General features: G+C 38.7%; 1 protein-coding gene across 2 annotated transcripts; it reads left to right on the plus strand.

Moving 5' to 3' along the window:
• Positions 1-290: 290 nt before the first annotated feature.
• Positions 291-18,350, plus strand: ercc6 (excision repair cross-complementation group 6). Of its 2 annotated transcripts, none has more exons than XM_015377680.1 (22): positions 291-404; positions 912-1,117; positions 1,208-1,436; positions 1,639-1,759; positions 1,848-1,962; positions 3,637-4,360; positions 6,463-6,594; positions 6,900-7,058; positions 7,760-7,895; positions 8,315-8,485; positions 9,767-9,943; positions 11,004-11,120; positions 11,496-11,591; positions 13,070-13,288; positions 13,807-13,917; positions 14,294-14,413; positions 15,254-15,348; positions 15,789-15,934; positions 16,263-16,814; positions 16,906-17,074; positions 17,163-17,241; positions 17,325-18,350. In XM_015377680.1, exons 2-22 carry the CDS (start codon positions 922-924, stop codon positions 17,784-17,786), a joined length of 4,326 nt encoding a protein of 1,441 aa, XP_015233166.1. In that variant the 5' UTR covers positions 291-404; positions 912-921; the 3' UTR covers positions 17,787-18,350. The 2 variants fall into 2 exon arrangements, with proteins under 2 accessions (XP_015233166.1, XP_015233167.1); XM_015377681.1 differs by lacking the exon at positions 291-404 and adding an exon at positions 414-522 and having other exon boundaries at positions 17,325-17,786.
• The last annotated feature ends 326 nt before the right edge of the window (positions 18,351-18,676 follow it).

Consider the following 18,676-nt stretch of genomic DNA (forward strand, 5'->3'; position numbering starts at 1 on the left):
CTATCTATCTATCTATCTATCTATCTATCTATCTATCTATCTATCTATCTATCTATCTATCTATCTATCATCTATCATCTATCTACTTTAAATGGCAAAAAATCTGTGTAAAATGTCAACATACACAACTTTTTAATTAGAGGTGATGAAATTATGCCAAGATTCCGTTTATAGATAAAACTCTGCCTTTTATTTTGTTGTTTAACCACTCGTTAATAAAAAATATTTTTTCTTCAAAACATAATGTGAGTGGCATTATAAAGCAATGCCACTCACAAAATGGCGGTCACGTTTGGTGAGGTCTGACGCTCAAGCCTGGTTTTGTGCGTCTGTGTAAAGACCAGCCTTGAGGAAGCCAAGCAATATATAACCCCGGCTGGAGATGTTGTGTAACCACGTATATTGTGAGTGATTTTTCGTCGTTATTTGGTTTTTGTACGTAGGGTTTCTTCGAGGGGCGTCTTTTGTTTTAGTATTATTATCTTTATGATTAAAAGTTGAACCGTCGCCGAAGAGCAGTTGGTGAGGCGAACAGCTGATGATATGTTCTGTTAGCTTAGCCGGTTAGCACAGCCACATAAACAATGGAAGTCAATGAAATTATCTAACATTTATTTGTCCGTATTGCCATGTTTTTCCATTTCTCCACTACATAATATGGTTAGGGTCAGTCATAATAAAATATAAAAACCCGAAATGTCCTAATGACTCCCAAATATTTGAGATTTTGTCTTGAAATGATGAAAGCTAACGCTCATGCTAGGTAGTACCACCTATAGATACTACTCATTTAGGAAAATGTAATATCTAAGTCGCCTTAATATCGTTGAGTCGGATTTGTCATATGCATTTAAAGGATGCTGTTGTTTTATATTGGGTAATGTATGTTGTATCTCATTGGGTCTCTGTAGCTACATCATAATGCCTGCAGAAGATGGAGACCTCCAGGCATCCTCCTCCATCTCCAGTCCGGTTAGTGCTGCTCTCACCCCAGGACGTTTGGAGGAGGATGGATCTACAAAGGGACCTGCTGTCTGTGCTTTCCCAGAGAACAGTCAGGGTTCTGAGGCAGCTGCAGCTTTCCCTGCCAACACTGGACCCGGGGAGGGTAACAGTGGTAAGCTACTGAAAAAACCTGTCAACATAACTAAAACTAAGGTAATATTAACTGATATAATTCATCTACTGATACCTCTGGCACATTCAGCTGGCAAGCGGGCAGGAGCATTGCTGCAGATCAACCGTCAGCGAATCCAAGTGGCATCTGCCAGTTCTGGAGCAGACGAGCTCCAAGGTCTTGGTGTGGCTGTGTATGATCAGGATGTTCTCGAGCAAGGTGTTCTCCAGCAGGTGGATGAGGCGATCCATGAGGCAAATCAGGCTGCTGCCAAAGCCGAGGCTGAGAAGGAGTACCAATCAGTGCTAGATGATGTCAGGTAAATACATTTTTTTATAAATTGCCAGATTTGAATTTTATATGCTTTAAGAAGTATTAAGATTTTGCTTCTTTGCAACAAGTTATTTTACAGACAAAAGCAGTTATTTTAAATGCTTATGTGTTTTACACTAATATGTCATTAATCTATCCATCTATCTATCCGGTGGTAACGCTTATTTTTCTTGGGTTGTGTCACTCAGATCTGTTACAGCATCTTTAAAACACATCAACAAGATTATCGAGCAGCTATCCCCCTATGCTGCCTCTAGCAAGGATATTAGCAGGAAAATAGAGTCTGTAAAACGGCAGAAAGAAAATAAGGTAATATTGATTCAAACAATGATTCACAAAATAAGCGATCAATAACGGGGTTATGCAGTGACGCTAACAGATCAAATATGTGTTACAGGAGAAGCAGCTTAAAAAGGTCAAAGCAAAACAGAAGCGACTTCAGGCCATACTGGGAGGGGAGGACGTTCAGAGAGTTGAGGCTGAACTGCTGGCAGAAGATGATGGAGAGGAAGGTAATGTTTTTTGGGGTTATTTTGACATTGTGGTGCTTCCACACATGCTAAATAAACATGCTGTACATTCAGTCCTGACTTTTTATTCTTTTATCAAATTTTTTCTATTTTGAAACAAATGCATTGAATAGCACCAAGCAGGCAGATGAACTAAACAAGCACAAACATAAAATCCCATCTAGTTTACTGTTTTAATCTGTATAGCCTGGAATGTTTCTTTTCATAATTTTCTTTTATGATTGGAACATCTTTCTTTAGGTGTTTTTTTAGTTGCAGTTATCAGTATTCTAAACAGGTTTTTTACTTTATTTCTGTAAATACAAAAAGCTACCACCCTTTTTTTTTTTTTTTTTTTTTTTGTGAGGTAAATAAGCTATTTAGGTTTTTTTTTTTTTCTTGCCTTCTTCTGTCTACCTCACTGCAGTTTGATTCTTAATAAGATCTTAAGCACACTGTAAAACATAAAACAATTTACCCTGATCAGGCATTCTGGACGCAGCCGTGGACTTAAATTGGACTAATTTCTTCTTTTGCTCTGTTAAGTGTTTTTGTACAACAATATATCTTTTGGCTTTACTAGAGAGAACTAAAGCTGAAAAAAATCAGATTAATTGTGATTAATTGATTATTAAAATAATCGTCTACTTATTTAGTAATAGATTAATCATTAAATTGAGAATAGAGATTGTAAAATATGCCTTTAGCTGACAGAGCAACCTATTTAGAGCAGCAATTATACCAAAATTGTAAAAAACATTTAAACATTTTGCACTTAAGTTAAAGGAAATATTTTTGTCTGTCAATATGCTCTATCCAGAAGTCTTCATGTGGAAAAGTTTGAGTTTAACCTGGTTAAATTTATTAAATAATCTTCTTCAAGGCACCTTTGCCTATCCAATTATTAAGCGACTAAATGAAAAAAATATACAACAGATTAATCGATTTGCAAAATATTTTATAGTTGCAGCCCTAGAGAGAACAAAATTACACAAAGTTTGGCTTGGAAAGAAAAATAAAAAAAAAATGATATTGGACTATTTTATTGTCTTTTCTTTATGTCTCTGATGGGATAGTTGTTGAATTTTGTTCTCTGCTGTGTCATCCCTCATTTATATCGGACTTTGGAGCCTTTATGTTGTTGCTTTGTAGATTAGACAGAATGAACACCTTTTATCTAACACCAAATCTGAACCGCAGTTACGTAACAATTTAAAATGATCATATAATTAAAGAGTCTAAAGTGCAAGCAGTTATCGATGCACTATAGCTGGTGGCTTTGTGCAGCGTTCTCCAGAAACCTTGAGGCCTTACATCCAGGTGGATTTTATTTCGGGTACCACTCCCTGAAGCATTGCTCAGTCCCTCAGCATCCTTTCTAGTTAAATGGTTGAGGGATGTTATGAACAGCACAACTATAACTTAGAGGTGTTAATATTTCCTCAAATTTTCACCTGATCCCTATCCATTGAGTATTTTGGGGATTCGATTGCAACTAAAAAAAGGATCTGCTGTTAAAATATTGTTTTTAACTTGAAGTAGTTATGGGTGTATTATTGGAACATCTGCGCACTTTGTTATAATTGACAGGGATTTGGTTAAAGAAAACACTGGAGGATAGATTTGAAGTAAACGGAGTGTAACTTTTTGTATCTCTACATGTTTGTGTTTTTTTAGAAGCGGGACCGTCCACACTGGGCAGCATGCTCATGCCAGCACAGGAAACCGAATGGGAGGAACTCATCCGGAAAGGCCACATGACACCTTTTGGTACCCGGATACCACAGAAGGAGGTAAAGAAGGAGCCTCGGAAACTGATGCTGGCTGAGAACTCTGCGTTTGACCAGTACTTGGCGGACCAGGCCAAGTTGGCTACCGAACGGAAGAAGGTACCCCTTCTTAAGAAGAAGAAAAGTTCTGCACTCAGCCTTTATGAAGAGACCAAGGGTAAAACAGGAAAAACAGTTTCCTCATCCAAGGATAAAAAACTGAAGAAGCGCATGCGAAAGCTGCAAATAAATGCTTTGAGGACTCAACCTAAGGCTCAACCTAAGCCTGAACCAAAGCTTCCTAAGTCACGGAGGAAGAGATACACAGAGGGAGAGCAAACAGACAGCGAAGGGTCAGAGTACCTGCCCAGTGATGAAGGACTGGATTTGGACCAGGAGGAAAGGGATGCCATGGAAGAAGGCTTTGGGGATGATAATGATAATGATAATGATGAGTATGAACTAAAACCATACAAGAAAAAGGCTGTGGGGGCAGGAAGGAAGAGAATGAAGAAAAACGACAGTGAGGATGACTACTCCCCTGAGAGTTCAGATGATGACAGTGATAACAGGAGTAAATCCCAAAAACATAAAGACGATGGGGATGTGGAGTACTACAGGCAGCGAATAAGGTGAGATTTGTCAGAAACTCAAAGCTAGGCTTTATGCAAAGGTGCAAAAAGTTTTATCAGCTCCTGGTGTGCACACAGTCGCATCTCCAACCAACAAAAGATTGAGATTTGTTTTATTTTCCATCATATTTGTCTGGCAATTGTGTAAATGGGCTATTGTTCTTGACTTTGTTTAAGGTGAAAAGCAGTTGTTTAGTTTTTACTGGCTCTGTAGTGCTCAAGAAAGAGAGAGAGTTAATCCCAGATGAGATTGGCAGCTGTTTCTTGACTAAGCAAATTCACTCTCGGTTCTTCTTTTCTCTCTGCTCTTGCACTGGCCTAATTATCCTTCTGCACATGGTTTTATGCTCTCATTCACCCCGATGCTCAAATAAATGGAAGAGCAGCCCTAATGAGATTTCATATTTATAGCTGCCAAATAAATTGTGTTGGCACACGTATTTTTCTAGACTTCCAGCAACTAAATGTCAATACCAATGTGTACATATGCCATGGTGGGACTGGCTGGTGTGAAGAATGATATTATTAGAGTGGGCTTTATTTCTGGTTGGGGTGGGGTTGTGGAGTAGTGGCAGAAAAGTGTAATTAACTGAACCAATGCTTAGTCTTGACTTAATTAGAGAGCATGGTCTCCCAGGCCTAGCTAAAGGACCGGTTTTGTAACAGGGTGACAGGACCGGGCCCAAATGAAGATGGATTCTTATCCTCCACACCTCACACCTTTCTGGGGAACTCACACTGCTAATTGTCTATATCAATCTTCATTTGCTGCATGACGACTGTGCCTTTAACTGCCCTCTCCGCTGCAGTGTTAAAACTCTCCTACTTACATTATTTTGCGGTAAAATCTCCCCTGAGTTCTAAGGTAAATATTTGCAGCCTAAGAGCATGTAAGAAACATCCGCAGATGTGCAAAAGCATCGTGTAAATTATTCACTCTACGCATTTTATGAAACTAAAGTTACTCATACCCCTGTTAGTTAGTCATTCCTACGGGTGAAACAATTAGATTAATCGATTATTGAAATAATCATCACTAATTTAGTTATCGATTAATCGTTAACTGGAGTTTAGAGACTCTAAAACATGCCTTTAGCTGACAGAGCGATCCACTTAGAGCTGGAATTATACCAAGATTTAAAAAAAAAACAAATATTTAAACATTTTGCATTTAAGATAAAAATATTTTTTATCTGTCAATATGCTCTATACAGAACTCCTTAAATGGGAAAGTTTTATTTCACCTGGTTAAATTTAGCAAAAATCTTCTTTAAGGAACCTTTTGGTATCCGATTATTAATCAATTAATCAAAATAAAATTGACAGATTAATCAATTTGCCAAATACTAGTTAGTTCCCTAGTTGTTGCATCACTTTTCTGTTATAACAGCAAATTTCTGAGTGTGTTATTGGGATTTTTCTTAAGCAAATTTGGTGCTTTATATCCTTTGGAATAGTAATGATACAGCTTCTGTAGAACGTGGAGAATAAGTAGCCTTTTTTTTTGGAAGAAGGACTTGTTTGCCTTTTTTCTTCAAAGTCCTTTCAGGGATGCAATAATTGTTAAGCATATGGAACCTTGGTTAGATTGGACCAAATTTTTAGACTAGATGAAAATAAACACTACATACCATCCCCATTTGGAAACATTGTGATGATCACGATGTTCTTGATGGGACCAAAATACAGGATACAGTGGAGTAGTCAGTATCAAAGCTTATTTTGATGTCTAAATGACACAATAGTGTAGAAATGTAGAATTAAGAATTGATGTTCAAAATAAACAAAGAAAAAGGGAAAAAGTTTAGTTTCAACAGATACAGAGCTGTAGAGGGCTCAAAAGCTTCAACTGCAGCAAAAGGTGGTTCTGCAGAGTATTGATCCAAAATTGTGAAATTCAAATGCATGCTATAATTTTCAGTTTTATTCTAAAAAGTATGACATGCAATTTAAATAAAATACTGAAAAGAAGGTGTGTGTTATAAGGCAAACAAAAAATGCTTCAGCAAAGTTTAGATCATAAGATGATGTAATAAGATTTGATTGGGTTATTATTTATCTGAGCTGGCATCCAAACATTTCATTGATTTCTGTTGTTGTAGGAGATGGAAGCGGCAGCGGCTTCGAGAACGAGAGGCGAAACGAGAACGAGGGGAGGAGCTTACGGACGACAGCGATGCCGAATTTGATGAAGGCTTCAAAGTTCCTGGTTTCCTCTGGAAAAAACTCTACAAGTAGGTTCAATTTTAGGATTAAAAGTTAAGAGGACAATTAAGCAACAATCGCCAAAACACTTTAGCCAAGTGGAGAATACAGCTGTCAGTATATCCCTGTAAACCATCTGCTTATCTAATGTCATTGATGTGCTTTGTCCCGGAGCCCTCCCACTGCACGGTTGAGGGGATTTGTTAGTTATAACGAAAAAAAAAAAAAAAAAAAGACTTCTATATAGAGAATGTTTATATTTTGTCTGTCAATCCTTTAACATCTGTTAACTTGATCATCTTTGGCTCCTGTAACATATTGTTAATACCACTAGGTACCAGCAGACTGGTGTGCGGTGGATGTGGGAACTCCACTGTCAGCAGGCAGGAGGCATCCTGGGAGATGAGATGGGATTGGGCAAAACCATCCAGGTCATCAGCTTTCTGGCAGGACTAAGCTACAGTAAACTGAGGACTAGAGGGTCCAACTACAGGTACAGACACATACACACACACACTTACACAAATAAACTGTGTCCAGAGACTGTGTGTCTGTATGGTATGAATATTTGATCAGGAGGATTTCTGCTTGAGAGTGTTCGTCTGAATTATTAAACGTGTTTCAATTATCAGACTCCTCACTTTCTTACTGCAGACATGAGAGGAAACACTTACACTCTGTTTGTGTGTTTGAGGAAGAGCGTTAGTGTGTTCCTGGGCTCCAAAAATGAATCTTTGACTCATGAAATGTGAGTAGGATAGGCAGGTGATGGCTAATCAACCACAGAAAGCATGGGGTATCATTGGAGAAGAAGGCTTTTTACTGCAGGAACGACACTTTGCGCCTTCAAGAGGTGGACTTTCCCAGATGGTCAATATTGTTTCTGCTATAGACGCCCACAAATTGATTGTTTGCAAACTCAATTATGGCCCAGTATCAATAGCTTCCACCAGGCAGAGGCTCATTCCAGTCCATTAGCACATGTTTGTGTGTGTTTGACAGTGGTATCGCTAATCTGCACAGAGGAGCTGAGGATCTCTCCCATTAATTTCTTTGATTGAAGACGCAGTTGGAGAAAACTTTGTATGCCTATTCCTTTAAGAACTTTAAAGTTCAGCGCCAGCCAAGCACATTTTCAGTCTTATTTTTCCCTGTCTTGATCACCTGTCTGGACTGAAACATTTTTGGTTGCAGATACGTCGGTTTAGGTCCAACAGTGATTGTGTGCCCAGCTACGGTCATGCACCAGTGGGTGAAGGAGTTCCACACCTGGTGGCCTCCTTTCAGAGTGGCTGTCCTGCATGAAACTGGCTCTTTCACCAGCAAAAAGGTAATGTTTTTTTGTTTGTTTTTTAAGAGTATTAGTGGTAATACAGACTCAAGTAAAGGATATCCTCTGGGAGGCACTAGAGATCTGTATGTAGAGCGTTGGTTCTTCTTTCTGGTGCTCACAGTTACTCACAGTACGAATGGGCTATTCCAGTCCCTGGGGGCTGTTATCCTGAAATTGTTAGGTCCATCCTGTTTTACCCTTGGTCCCTTATTCAACACACCTGAATCAAATGGCTGAGTTACCTCCTCAGCATGCAGTCAGTTCCTCTAGAGCTCTCTCAATTATCTAATTACTTTATTCAGGTGTGTTGAATCCTAAGGCGTATCAAAAAGTTGCAGGATACTGGCCCTGAGGAACTGGTCTAAATTGTAAAATGAGGTGCAGAGAGAAACATTGATTTTACTTCTGTGATACAGGAAAAGCTGATTCCAGAAATAGCAGCATGTCATGGGATCCTGATCACCTCCTATTCAGCTGTGAGAAATTTACAAGACGTGTTACAGCGCTACGACTGGCACTATGTTATACTGGACGAGGGCCACAAGATCAGGAATCCAAATGCCGGCGTCACTGTCGCCTGCAAACAGGTATTGTTTACACAGGATAACAAGGATGGACAAGTTCTTGCAGGAAATACAACTTTATTATTTGTTTGGCGTTTCAGTCTTGTGTAAGTCATACCCAAAGTTGCTTGTTTTTTCTGAAAAAGAGGCGGTTGGCATGACCAACGGTGCCATAGATTAGATGAAGGTATGTTTCAAATGTGTTTATCTTCCTAGTATAATTAAAATATATCAGTTGCAGAAAATTGGGACCAAGTTTGCTCCTCAGTGGGGTCCCATTTCTGCAATAACACTTTCTTCATGTTCTAAACAAGCTCACTGAACAGATGGATCTGCTCCACCAGTCAATAAACTCACTGATCATTACATTATCAAATACAGTTTAAAAATTAATATTTCTTCCCCTATTCTGTGCGCTTATTGCTTTTAATTTTTACTCTCATTACTGCCTTTTGGTTTATTTGACTTTATTTAATTTAAGACTGAATAAAAGGGAAAAAAAATACAAAATAATTCGTTCAAATAGCTTCAAGGGAAGCATTGAGAACCGGAAACTAGAGAATGATCCCGAAATTAGCACTTACACTGAAACCCTATTACACTTTTAGCTTCAAACTAAACTATCTTGAGGCTCATTCAATAATGTGTGCCCCTTTTTAATAAAGAGTTTGTTTTTTTTTGTTTTGTTTTTTGACTATTGAACTTTGTTGTTGCCTATTGGTCAGGATGTGGTTAAAAAAAGAGGGTTGTGATCTCATTGGGACCAACCTGGCGAAATAAAAAGAAAAGAAAAGAAATACCAAGATGGCTTCAGGGCTACAGGACATTAAGGAAATCTACAGATTATAAACCTATTTTCTTCTCTTTTGTCTGTACTTCCATCTCACCCAGTTATTTTTAGCATTTTTATCCAAGTCATTATTGTCCAGTGAGAGCACTTGCTGCTGTCAGACTCAACCCAAATAGCTGAATATTACATTAGCACTTTTTATTGAAAGTTTAGAACACTTGAAGATACCAGCCTATAATTATTACACTCTTATCAGTTACTGCATACACTGATGCTGCAGTGATGATATGTTTTTGGCAAATTGTCCGGCAGCAGGGCAACACATTGGTCAGTGTTGATTTTATGTCCTAATTGTCTCATTCAATAAAGGCATTTAATATGTATACTTTCAGACTCCAATAATGTGAATCATTTAAAGTTGTGCTGATGTGAAAGAGTAACTTGTCTTGTGAAGTTCTTAGCCAATAATTCTGGTGCTTATGTGTGGTCTTATACACTTGTTTTCTTTCTTCTAGTTTCGTACTCCTCACAGGTTCATCCTGTCTGGCTCACCAATGCAGAACAACTTGAAGGAGCTGTGGTCTCTCTTTGACTTCGTTTTCCCTGGCAAACTAGGGACACTTCCTGTCTTTATGGAGCAGTTTTCTGTGCCAATAACTATGGGAGGGTACAGCAATGCATCACCTGTCCAGGTATATATCCCACTGCATAAAGGTGGTCTGTCAGGCTTTTAAATCACTTTAAATTGAGCTAATGTATTAGCCCAAGTTAATAATTTGTACAAATGCATTTCTGCACACTTCTGCGTAGTTAGACTGAAGCAGGTCAGAAGGAAGGAAAGGGGAGCAACAGAACCATTAAGCTTGGATAATGTAGGTCTGTGCAAAGGAACTTCAGTCCTTCCCTAATGTGTGAGATTGGAAGAGGATAAAGTAAAGAGCTAAATTGTAGCTCTTTGTCATTAGCGTCTTATCGTTAATAACCCACTGACTGTATAGATTTAATTATTTAAGATGGCTATTGATGCTCCTTCCGCTGTCGATAATAAAAACCTTTACTAATTATTAATGTTATTAAATGGTCAGAGGGCAAAGCTCTGCTGCCTTATCCTGTTTTCAAAAGTCACAAAGCAGCAGAGCGCCTACTCTGAGGGTTCATACAAGGCACGTATGTACAGACAGATGTGCGTGAAAACATATGTGTTTGGGGTGGGACTTGATGAGCGTGTGGAAATTGGATCCATTATCGAAGCGTTTACTTGCGGCCCCATGTGAATCCACTCAGCAGCTTATGCTGAGATCGCTAGATCCTCTACTGCCCTCCTCTGATTTTTTTTTTCCAACTCTGACCTCCATTTAGCTCTGGATCCCTCCTTTTTATTTTCCCCTTCAGCATTGCCAATGGTGTCTTTGATCCCCCTGTGGACCCCAAGTGAGTTAATGTTTAAAAGGCTAACTGGCTTTTAGCGCTAGCTGTAGATAAAGTGTAGCAGAAGGTTTTACAGCAGGGGTTCCTGGGGATGAAACCAAAAGAAACTACCCTTCTGTTTCCAATACAGTTGATCAGTCCTATGGATAAAAGAGAGACTGAGAATAAAGGCGCTCTGATCAATGTTTAATGGCCACCCCAAGGTGGACAGTGAAGTGAGGAGGGAGAAGAGATAAACAAGCCCAAGAAGCAATAAAGTCTGAGACTTTGCATGCTTTCAGTTATGTTCTTTATTTATAATATTTGCCTGTTGTCATTTTCTAGGTCCAAACGGCGTTCAAATGTGCCTGTGTGCTGAGAGATACAATCAATCCTTACCTGCTCAGAAGAATGAAGGATGACGTCAAGGCCAACCTCTCCTTACCTGACAAAAACGAACAAGTAATCCTCAAATTTCAATCATCTGCACTATGCAGGTCTTCCTTTGGTGTGGTGCAAGTCTTTGGGACCTATCTGCAAAGCGCCTGATGGTTGTGTATGGCTCCTGTCAGGTGAAGCCAGCTAATAAAGTCTCTATAAAGTAAAAGGAGTTGGCATTCATTAAAGTGGCTGGTCTCTGGTCTGTCCTCGTGGCTGATGCTGGTTGACTCCTCAGTCCACTTCAGCTCATTAAATCAGTCCCACAGGAAGGTGTTTTCTTTAGAAAAAATCACATTGCTTCCCCGCTAATTTCTCCTCTTACTCCCTCCCTTCATCTGGGGGCTTTAAAGTGGATGTTCACTGACCATTACTCTGTCCTTTATGTGTTATGTGTAGGTGCTGTTTTGCAGATTAACAGAGGAGCAGCGGCAAGTTTATCAGAGCTTCTTAGATTCCAAAGAAGTGTATCAAATATTGAATGGTGACATGCAGGTAAGACTCACTTAAAATTTCACACAATCTAACATATAATTTAACATAAAAGAAAATTCACACAATTTGACATGTAATTGTGGTTTTCCAAACTCCCTTTCACAAACACACAAAAAAAATTTAGTAAGTAGTTTGTCTTTACATTGAAAATATATGACAGGGATTTCTAGTTATGTAGAATAAACATTAGTCTAGAAACTGAGAGACAAAATAAAAAACTGATTGAACATAGAATGATGGTTTAATTTTTCCAACTGTTAGGCAATAATTCTTTACTACCACTCAGCCTAATGTTGATATTCTGTTCAAAATGTTTTTGTTGTTGTTTTTTAAAGGAAAAAGCTTGATTATGTAGATACCTTAGGATTTGATCTTACTTTGCATAACCAGGGTAATAAAAAAAAATTGAATATTTTGTATTTTTGTTCGTATATATGCACCAACCAGGCTTTTATTTTTTGGTTTCTCTTTGAGATGCTGAATGCTACTCAACAAAAAGATACCTCAAAATTCGTCTCATCAATCAATGATCCATTTAAGGGCATCCGTTTTAGAAAATATAGAAATATATTTTATTGTAATTCACTATTTTCAGGTGTTTCAATGAAAACGTTATTTTTTTCTTTAAATACCGTAATTTAATATCACAAAGCTTGTATTGAGAATTAATATAAATATTAATGACCTCATAAGGGGATTGCTTTTCATACAGACCATTTTGAGCACACTTTAGCTAAGAGGTGGAGAAAGGAAGATAGATGGAGGTGAAAGGATTTGTTTCATTTGTCAAACTAATAACCAGGCTTCAGAACACATAAGACTGTTACAAGAATGTTTATAATTTGAATTTTTCAGGATGTGAGACCTTAAAAGGCTAAAGTTGTTTTAAACAAATATAAATTTACAAAAGTTTTAAGAAGTTTAAATATTTTGTCTTGATTATGAGTAATTTGTGGGTTTTTTTCTTTTTTACTCCCACACTGCAAAAAAGAATAAATTAGTAACAAAGATTGATGGGTGCATAAATGGTAAATGGGTATGGACTGTGAAAATTAGCAGCGGGGGAGAGAGAAGAAAAATCCACATGGATCTTACACCGATAAGCTCTTTATTAGTATTTTTTAAGATCTCACCAAGAAGGTGTGCAGGTTTTCTTATATTAGTTAGCCTCATGAAGGAGATGCAACTATTTATCACCACTGACCAAATGGAAATGGTTGAAGAGCCATGGGTGACCAGATTGTTTGCACACTCATACAAAGACACACACACTCCTATAGATGTATTCAGTGGTCACTGTCAGTCCATTATCCACCATTACTAATGCAGTGACCACTGGGCCCTCATCAGGAAACAGCCTTTATTAGCCGTAAATAAATTATGTAATTTATTCCTGTTGACTAAAGTAAATGTGCTTATTTGTTTAAAAGTGTGGCATGGTATAATGCCTTGAAATTAACAGTTTTGCTGCTTTTTAGGTTTTTCCTGGTCTGATTGCACTGCGCAAGATCTGCAACCATCCGGACCTTTTCTCTGGTGGGCCCCGGATCCTGAAGGGAATACCAGAGGATCAGCTCACAGAGGAGGAACACTTTGGCTTTTGGAAACGATCAGGGAAGTTGGTGGTGGTGGAGTCGCTGCTGCGTCTCTGGTTCAAACAGGGTCACCGTGTCCTGCTCTTCACTCAGTCCAGACAGGTAAGAAATCGGGAGTAGAAAAGTTTCCACAGTCTGACTTGATTTACATTTTCTTACTAAAGATGATTCCATCCATCTGTCAATTTACATTTGTTTATGTTTATAGTCATTGACCACATTAAAAGCTTTTAGCTTCATAATTTCTTCAAAACGTATATAAATATATAAAATTGTTGAACAATTTTCTCAGAAGTCAAATTAATCGGTTTATTTATTTATTATCATATATAAAGATACGTGTTAGATTGTGATGTCATGTTTCCTTCTGCTGCAATTGTTTGGAGACAGAGGAAGTGTGTAGATGTGACAGAGGCCCCAGCTGTTGCAGTCAATACCAATGAGATTATACCTCAGAGGGAACCTGAGACCCTCCCTGTCGGCATCTTTGTCCATGTAATATTAATCTGCTCTAATCCTTTTAGTGCTAATCCAGACCCCCGCCCCTTGTTTCCCCCAGCCTCCTCGTCTTCTTTTTCCTCCTCGGCTTTCTGTTGTCTTATGATCTTCCTCATTTGCAGATGCTGGACATCCTGGAGGTTTTTGTAAGGGAGAAGGACTACTCCTACCTGAAAATGGACGGCACGACCGCGATAGCTTCCAGACAGCCGCTCATTGCTCGCTACAACGAGGTAAGGATTAGCCTTCTCTAATGGCTCAGAGTGTTTCCCATGAAAATCTAGTCCCTGGGGACACAATGCTTCAGAGAATCACTGTTCAGCCTGAGGTGGAGACACTAATTGATGGCAATCTGTTTTGTTCAGAGTGGAAGTTTTTCTCTTTAATCTGTCTGCGATTAGTGGAAATATCACTTTGCAGTGCATATTTTTCTTTGTAGAAACTTAGGAAATGTGTTTTTATTAAGTATTTAGAATAGAGGCACTAACATGTTTCATTTAATCCAAAAGTTGAATCTGAAAAAACTTGTCCATCTGAATATGTATAAAAATCTGCTGAAATGCTGCTTATAAACCACTGACATTTGAGCCCGGTCTGTCTTTGTTTCAGGACAAATCCATTTTTATCTTCCTGCTGACCACTAAAGTTGGTGGTCTGGGAGTCAATCTAACTGGAGCCAACAGAGTTATCATATATGATCCGGACTGGAACCCAAGTACAGACACACAGGTTAGTCTTCAAATAAAACACTTGAGTGACTTTATATAGCTCTACAAAATCTGTCTTGCTTCTTGAACTTTTTTTCTCACAAATGAAACCATCCATTCACCGTCTCCCGCTTAAAACATCAGAGTAGCAATTGGGCCAGTGCCCCATCTCTGGCAGTGTATGGGTGAGAGGAGGGGTACATGGACTCTCCATGTACTTGAATACATGGAGAGAACCCACAAATGCACCAGAAAAACATGCAATCTCGATGCAGAAAGACCCTGATTTATTTTATTTTATTGGTAAATTTTGTACATATATCTAACATTTATATTTAAAAAGTCCTCTTAAAAATTCTATGCATATAATTGATAATTTACCCATTCCAAACAAATTCCTTCAAAAGGCAAATAATTGGTACATAAAGTGTGTAGGTTAGTAATTTAACCTCTGCTGTTCTCAGGAGACATCAGAGGTTTTTCTTAAATTTTTTCGAACATTAAAAAACTAATGCCTTCATTAAGACAAAGGAACACAACAAACAGGTTTGAGGTGAAGTTCTGTAGATATTTAAAGCTGTTATAGTTTATAAAGCCACATCCAAGGTAGGGAAATTTTTTTTACGAGGCACTGTAAATCCTCCCCCCATTCAAATTATGAATTATCAGGGTCTAGATGTAAGACTGGTACAGACAACATTTCTTAAAGGCATACTTTAAGATCTGTTTAACATTGGACCTTTTCTGTTTCGTTTATTTTAAAAGCTTAAGTGTTTTTTGTCCTTTCTTAGTTGCTGCTCTTTATTTAGTCTTTCCTTTATTCACGCTGACTGTCTACTTCAATGTGTTTCATTGTTTAAAGGCTCGAGAGCGAGCGTGGAGGATCGGTCAAAAGCAGCAAGTAACCATCTACAGGCTGCTGACTGCAGGGACCATTGAGGAAAAAATCTACCACAGGTAATTGAACAGCTTCTGTATACACAAGATATGAACTCACAGAAAACCAGAGATTCAAGCATATTTTTGGGGTTTTGCTTTCTCTCCATCTACCTTTGAGAGTCCTGTATGTTGTTAACTGCTTACACCAATGCAGTTTTAGTATTTCTGCTGTCCCACTTCTCTGTAATTGAAAAGCTTTCCTGCAATATTAAATGGCCAATTGAGGAGTCGGAAACTGTTGCTGTGTTTGGTTGGTGTCGGTGGAGCGCTCCTGAAAAAGCAGATTGGAGAGCTGCAGGGATTCTATTTTGATACCTGCAGCAGTGAAGTTATTTAATTTTCTCATCCATCAGCCAAACTACTCTGCGGTGACATGATGGAAATTGCCTGCTGAGTTAAAAAGGAAAAACTAATTAGATACAAGTGTCTAATTCTGTATTATATCTGTTGCCATCCAGGCAAATCTTCAAGCAGTTTCTCACCAATCGCGTTCTGAAGGATCCCAAACAAAGACGGTTCTTCAAGTCTAATGACATCTATGAGCTCTTCACTTTGGCTGATCCTGATGGATCTCAGGGGACAGAGACCAGTGCCATATTTGCAGGTTTGTCTGTTCTCTCTTTTTTTTTTATCAGAGAATGGTTTTAAGGTGCTTTTTAATCCCAAATCTGTGTAAAACTAACTATAAATTCATTTAAACGGCATCAAAGTAGTAATTTATTCAGTTATTTTACTGAAAAAGGGGGGAACATTTTGTATACATTCATGGGAAAGTTCAGATTCATCACTGTTAAATGTTTGAGTTTCCATTTCTAAACTTATTTACCAGAATAAATAAACTGTGATATTCTGTTTAATGGGGATACAGCTGTAAAAATCCTGTAAATAAGATTGAAAAGCAAAATTGAAGTTAAACTTTTCTCTTCAAACAGGCACTGGATCTGATGTCAAAGTACCCAAGAAACCTGACAGGTTAAAGGCATCGGCCTGCATAAACAAAGTCAGCCGTGATTATACAAAGTCCTCAGGAAAACAGGTTGAAAACAGGGAAATCCCTGCCTTAAGAGACTGCAGCTTATCCCTATCCAGTGGGAACCTTCCGGGTAAATCTAACGCTCCAATGGACAGTCGGAGCACAAATCAAAATTTAGAATTGAATGATTCGACAAACATGCCTCTGGTAAAAGACAATAACAACTCGGATCCAGTTGAGAAGGCAAACAAAAGCCTGAGCTCGGCTAGCTATCAGCAGCACAGAGACAAAGGAAAGCACAGGGAAAAGAGAAAGCACTGTGACTCCGCCGATGTGGACAAACGCAAACATAAAAAACACAAGCGCTCCTGGGATGCTCGGTTCGAAGGCCACCGCATCTCACATCTGGTGAAGAAACGCACTTACAAAAAAGAAGAAAGCGAAGAGAATTCAACAGAAGACCAGAGAAAATCGGATGATTACGTCTTGGCAAAGCTCTTCAGGAAATCTGGTAAGATTCAGTTTGCAAACTCTGCATTCATATAATATCAGCTGTTAGATTTGTTTCTCTTCTTTGTTGTTCATCCTGTGGTCTTGCCTAGGTATACACAGTGTGATGCAACATGACACCATCATGCAGTCTTCCAACCCTGACTATGTTCTTGTGGAAGCTGAAGCCAACAGGGTGGCCAAAGATGCCCTGAAAGCGCTCAAGATTTCTCGGCAGCGTTGCAGGCTGCCTTTTGATAGACCTCCAGATCCACCTGCGAAGTACATTGTTCTCACATATGATCATTTTATAAAGGAGATTTTGTTGTTCCATTTAAAACCAACAGTAGTTTATTTTTCTCTGTATCAGGAAACGTTTTGGACAGAAGAAGAATCCTCTTTTACTTACGCGTTCTGCTCCATCTGCACCCCCTCCTATTAAATGCAAGGTAACAGCATCACACCTCTAGGTCATTTGATATTTCTCAGATTTGTAAAGATGCGTGTTTGATTGAGTATTTCTTGTTTGTAGGATGCCGCTATCGTGAAGATGCCTGTTTCAAAGAAACCAAGTGCAGGACTTCATTTTAGTGGGGAAGGGGCAGATGACGATTCAAACTCAGCTCCACTGTCGTCTGCTTCCCTGCTGGCCAAGATCAAAGCTCGAAACCATATCTCTAAGCTCTCCTCTCAGGGAACAGCAGCAGAGGAAGATGAGGAGGAGGAGGTAAATGGCCTCGGAGCTTCAGGAACAAGCACCCCTCCTGCTCCTCCAACAGAGCACGACGAGCTGTTAGTGGATCTGCGCAACTTTGTAGCCTTCCAGGCCAATGTGGACGGCGAGGCCACCACGCAGGAAGTCCTGGAGTATTTCAAACCAAGACTGAGCCAGAAACAGGCCCCCGTCTTCAGAGAGCTGCTCAGGAGCATCTGTGACTTCCATCGGACCTCCGGTCAGGAGGGCATCTGGAGACTGAAGGAGCACTTCCGCTGAAAGAAACAGCAAAACTACCAAGAAAAACAAAACGTTCACCTCCAAGTCTCTTATACCGAAAGCTTTATTTTATGTTTTAATTTGTGAAAATACACTCCAAACCTAATTCAGCAACTTTTCAATGGTGCTTTAAGGACTATTTCTAGGAAAGCATGTTTACTGTACAAACATGAAATGGTTAAAGTGAAGTTTTGGCATTGTTATACTCGTCTCCATGTCTTCATGTTTATTTAAAGCAGATTTATTTTTAATCTGTTTATCCTTGAATCTGTTTCTGTTCATTTGTCAAACTATAATACCTCATTCACTTTCAGGTTAATTGTTTCCACTTGAACCAGCCTACCTTTAAAAGATTTGTGATATTTTATATTAAAGCTATTTTGTGCAACTTTATGAATATCGCTATACTGTAGGTTTCTGGGGACCTTTCTAATGACTGACGCATCTATCTGTGTACATAAATGGACCTTATTTTGCCTGAATGGGTTTAGGCACCTACTTTGTTGTGATAAAAATTTAACATTATGTTTGCCACTGTCTTTCACTTGAAATAAAGTCAGTGTCTTTTCTTGCATTTTTTTGTGGATTCAATTTATAAGTTTCCCTTTACAAAATCAAAGAGGCCTTATTATACTTAAATTCCTTCATAATATTGATTGTTAGAGTAACTAACTGGCCTGTTTTAAAGTGATTGATATTGGCTAGCTAACAGAAGAAAAAACTTCCGGTTTGATCTATGGAGCAAGTTTTTTCTAAGTCTGATACTTCTTTTTTCAGGCTACTACAATTTAAATGTACATACAACTGACTTTCTTGGCTCTGGCTTGTCACTTTACTGGTTTTGCTTATTAGATACCATAAGTGGCAGCGCATAGCCAACTTTTCTAAAT

The sequence above is a fragment of the Cyprinodon variegatus genome, unplaced genomic scaffold (assembly GCF_000732505.1).
Source record: "Cyprinodon variegatus isolate N-32 unplaced genomic scaffold, C_variegatus-1.0 Scaffold157, whole genome shotgun sequence".
NCBI lineage: Eukaryota > Metazoa > Chordata > Actinopteri > Cyprinodontiformes > Cyprinodontidae > Cyprinodon > Cyprinodon variegatus.

What these genes read in the sequence shown, in the direction of transcription:
- ercc6 (XM_015377680.1), top strand. Translation starts at nt 922, where the DNA reads ATGCCTGCAGAAGATGGAGACCTCCAGGCATCCTCCTCCATCTCCAGT. An exon ending in CTCTGGAAAAAACTCTACAA is followed by an intron (nt 6,595 to 6,899) that starts GTAGGTTCAATT and finishes TAATACCACTAG; the next exon opens with GTACCAGCAGACTGGTGTGC. An exon ending in GACCAGTGCCATATTTGCAG is followed by an intron (nt 15,935 to 16,262) that starts GTTTGTCTGTTC and finishes CTCTTCAAACAG; the next exon opens with GCACTGGATCTGATGTCAAA.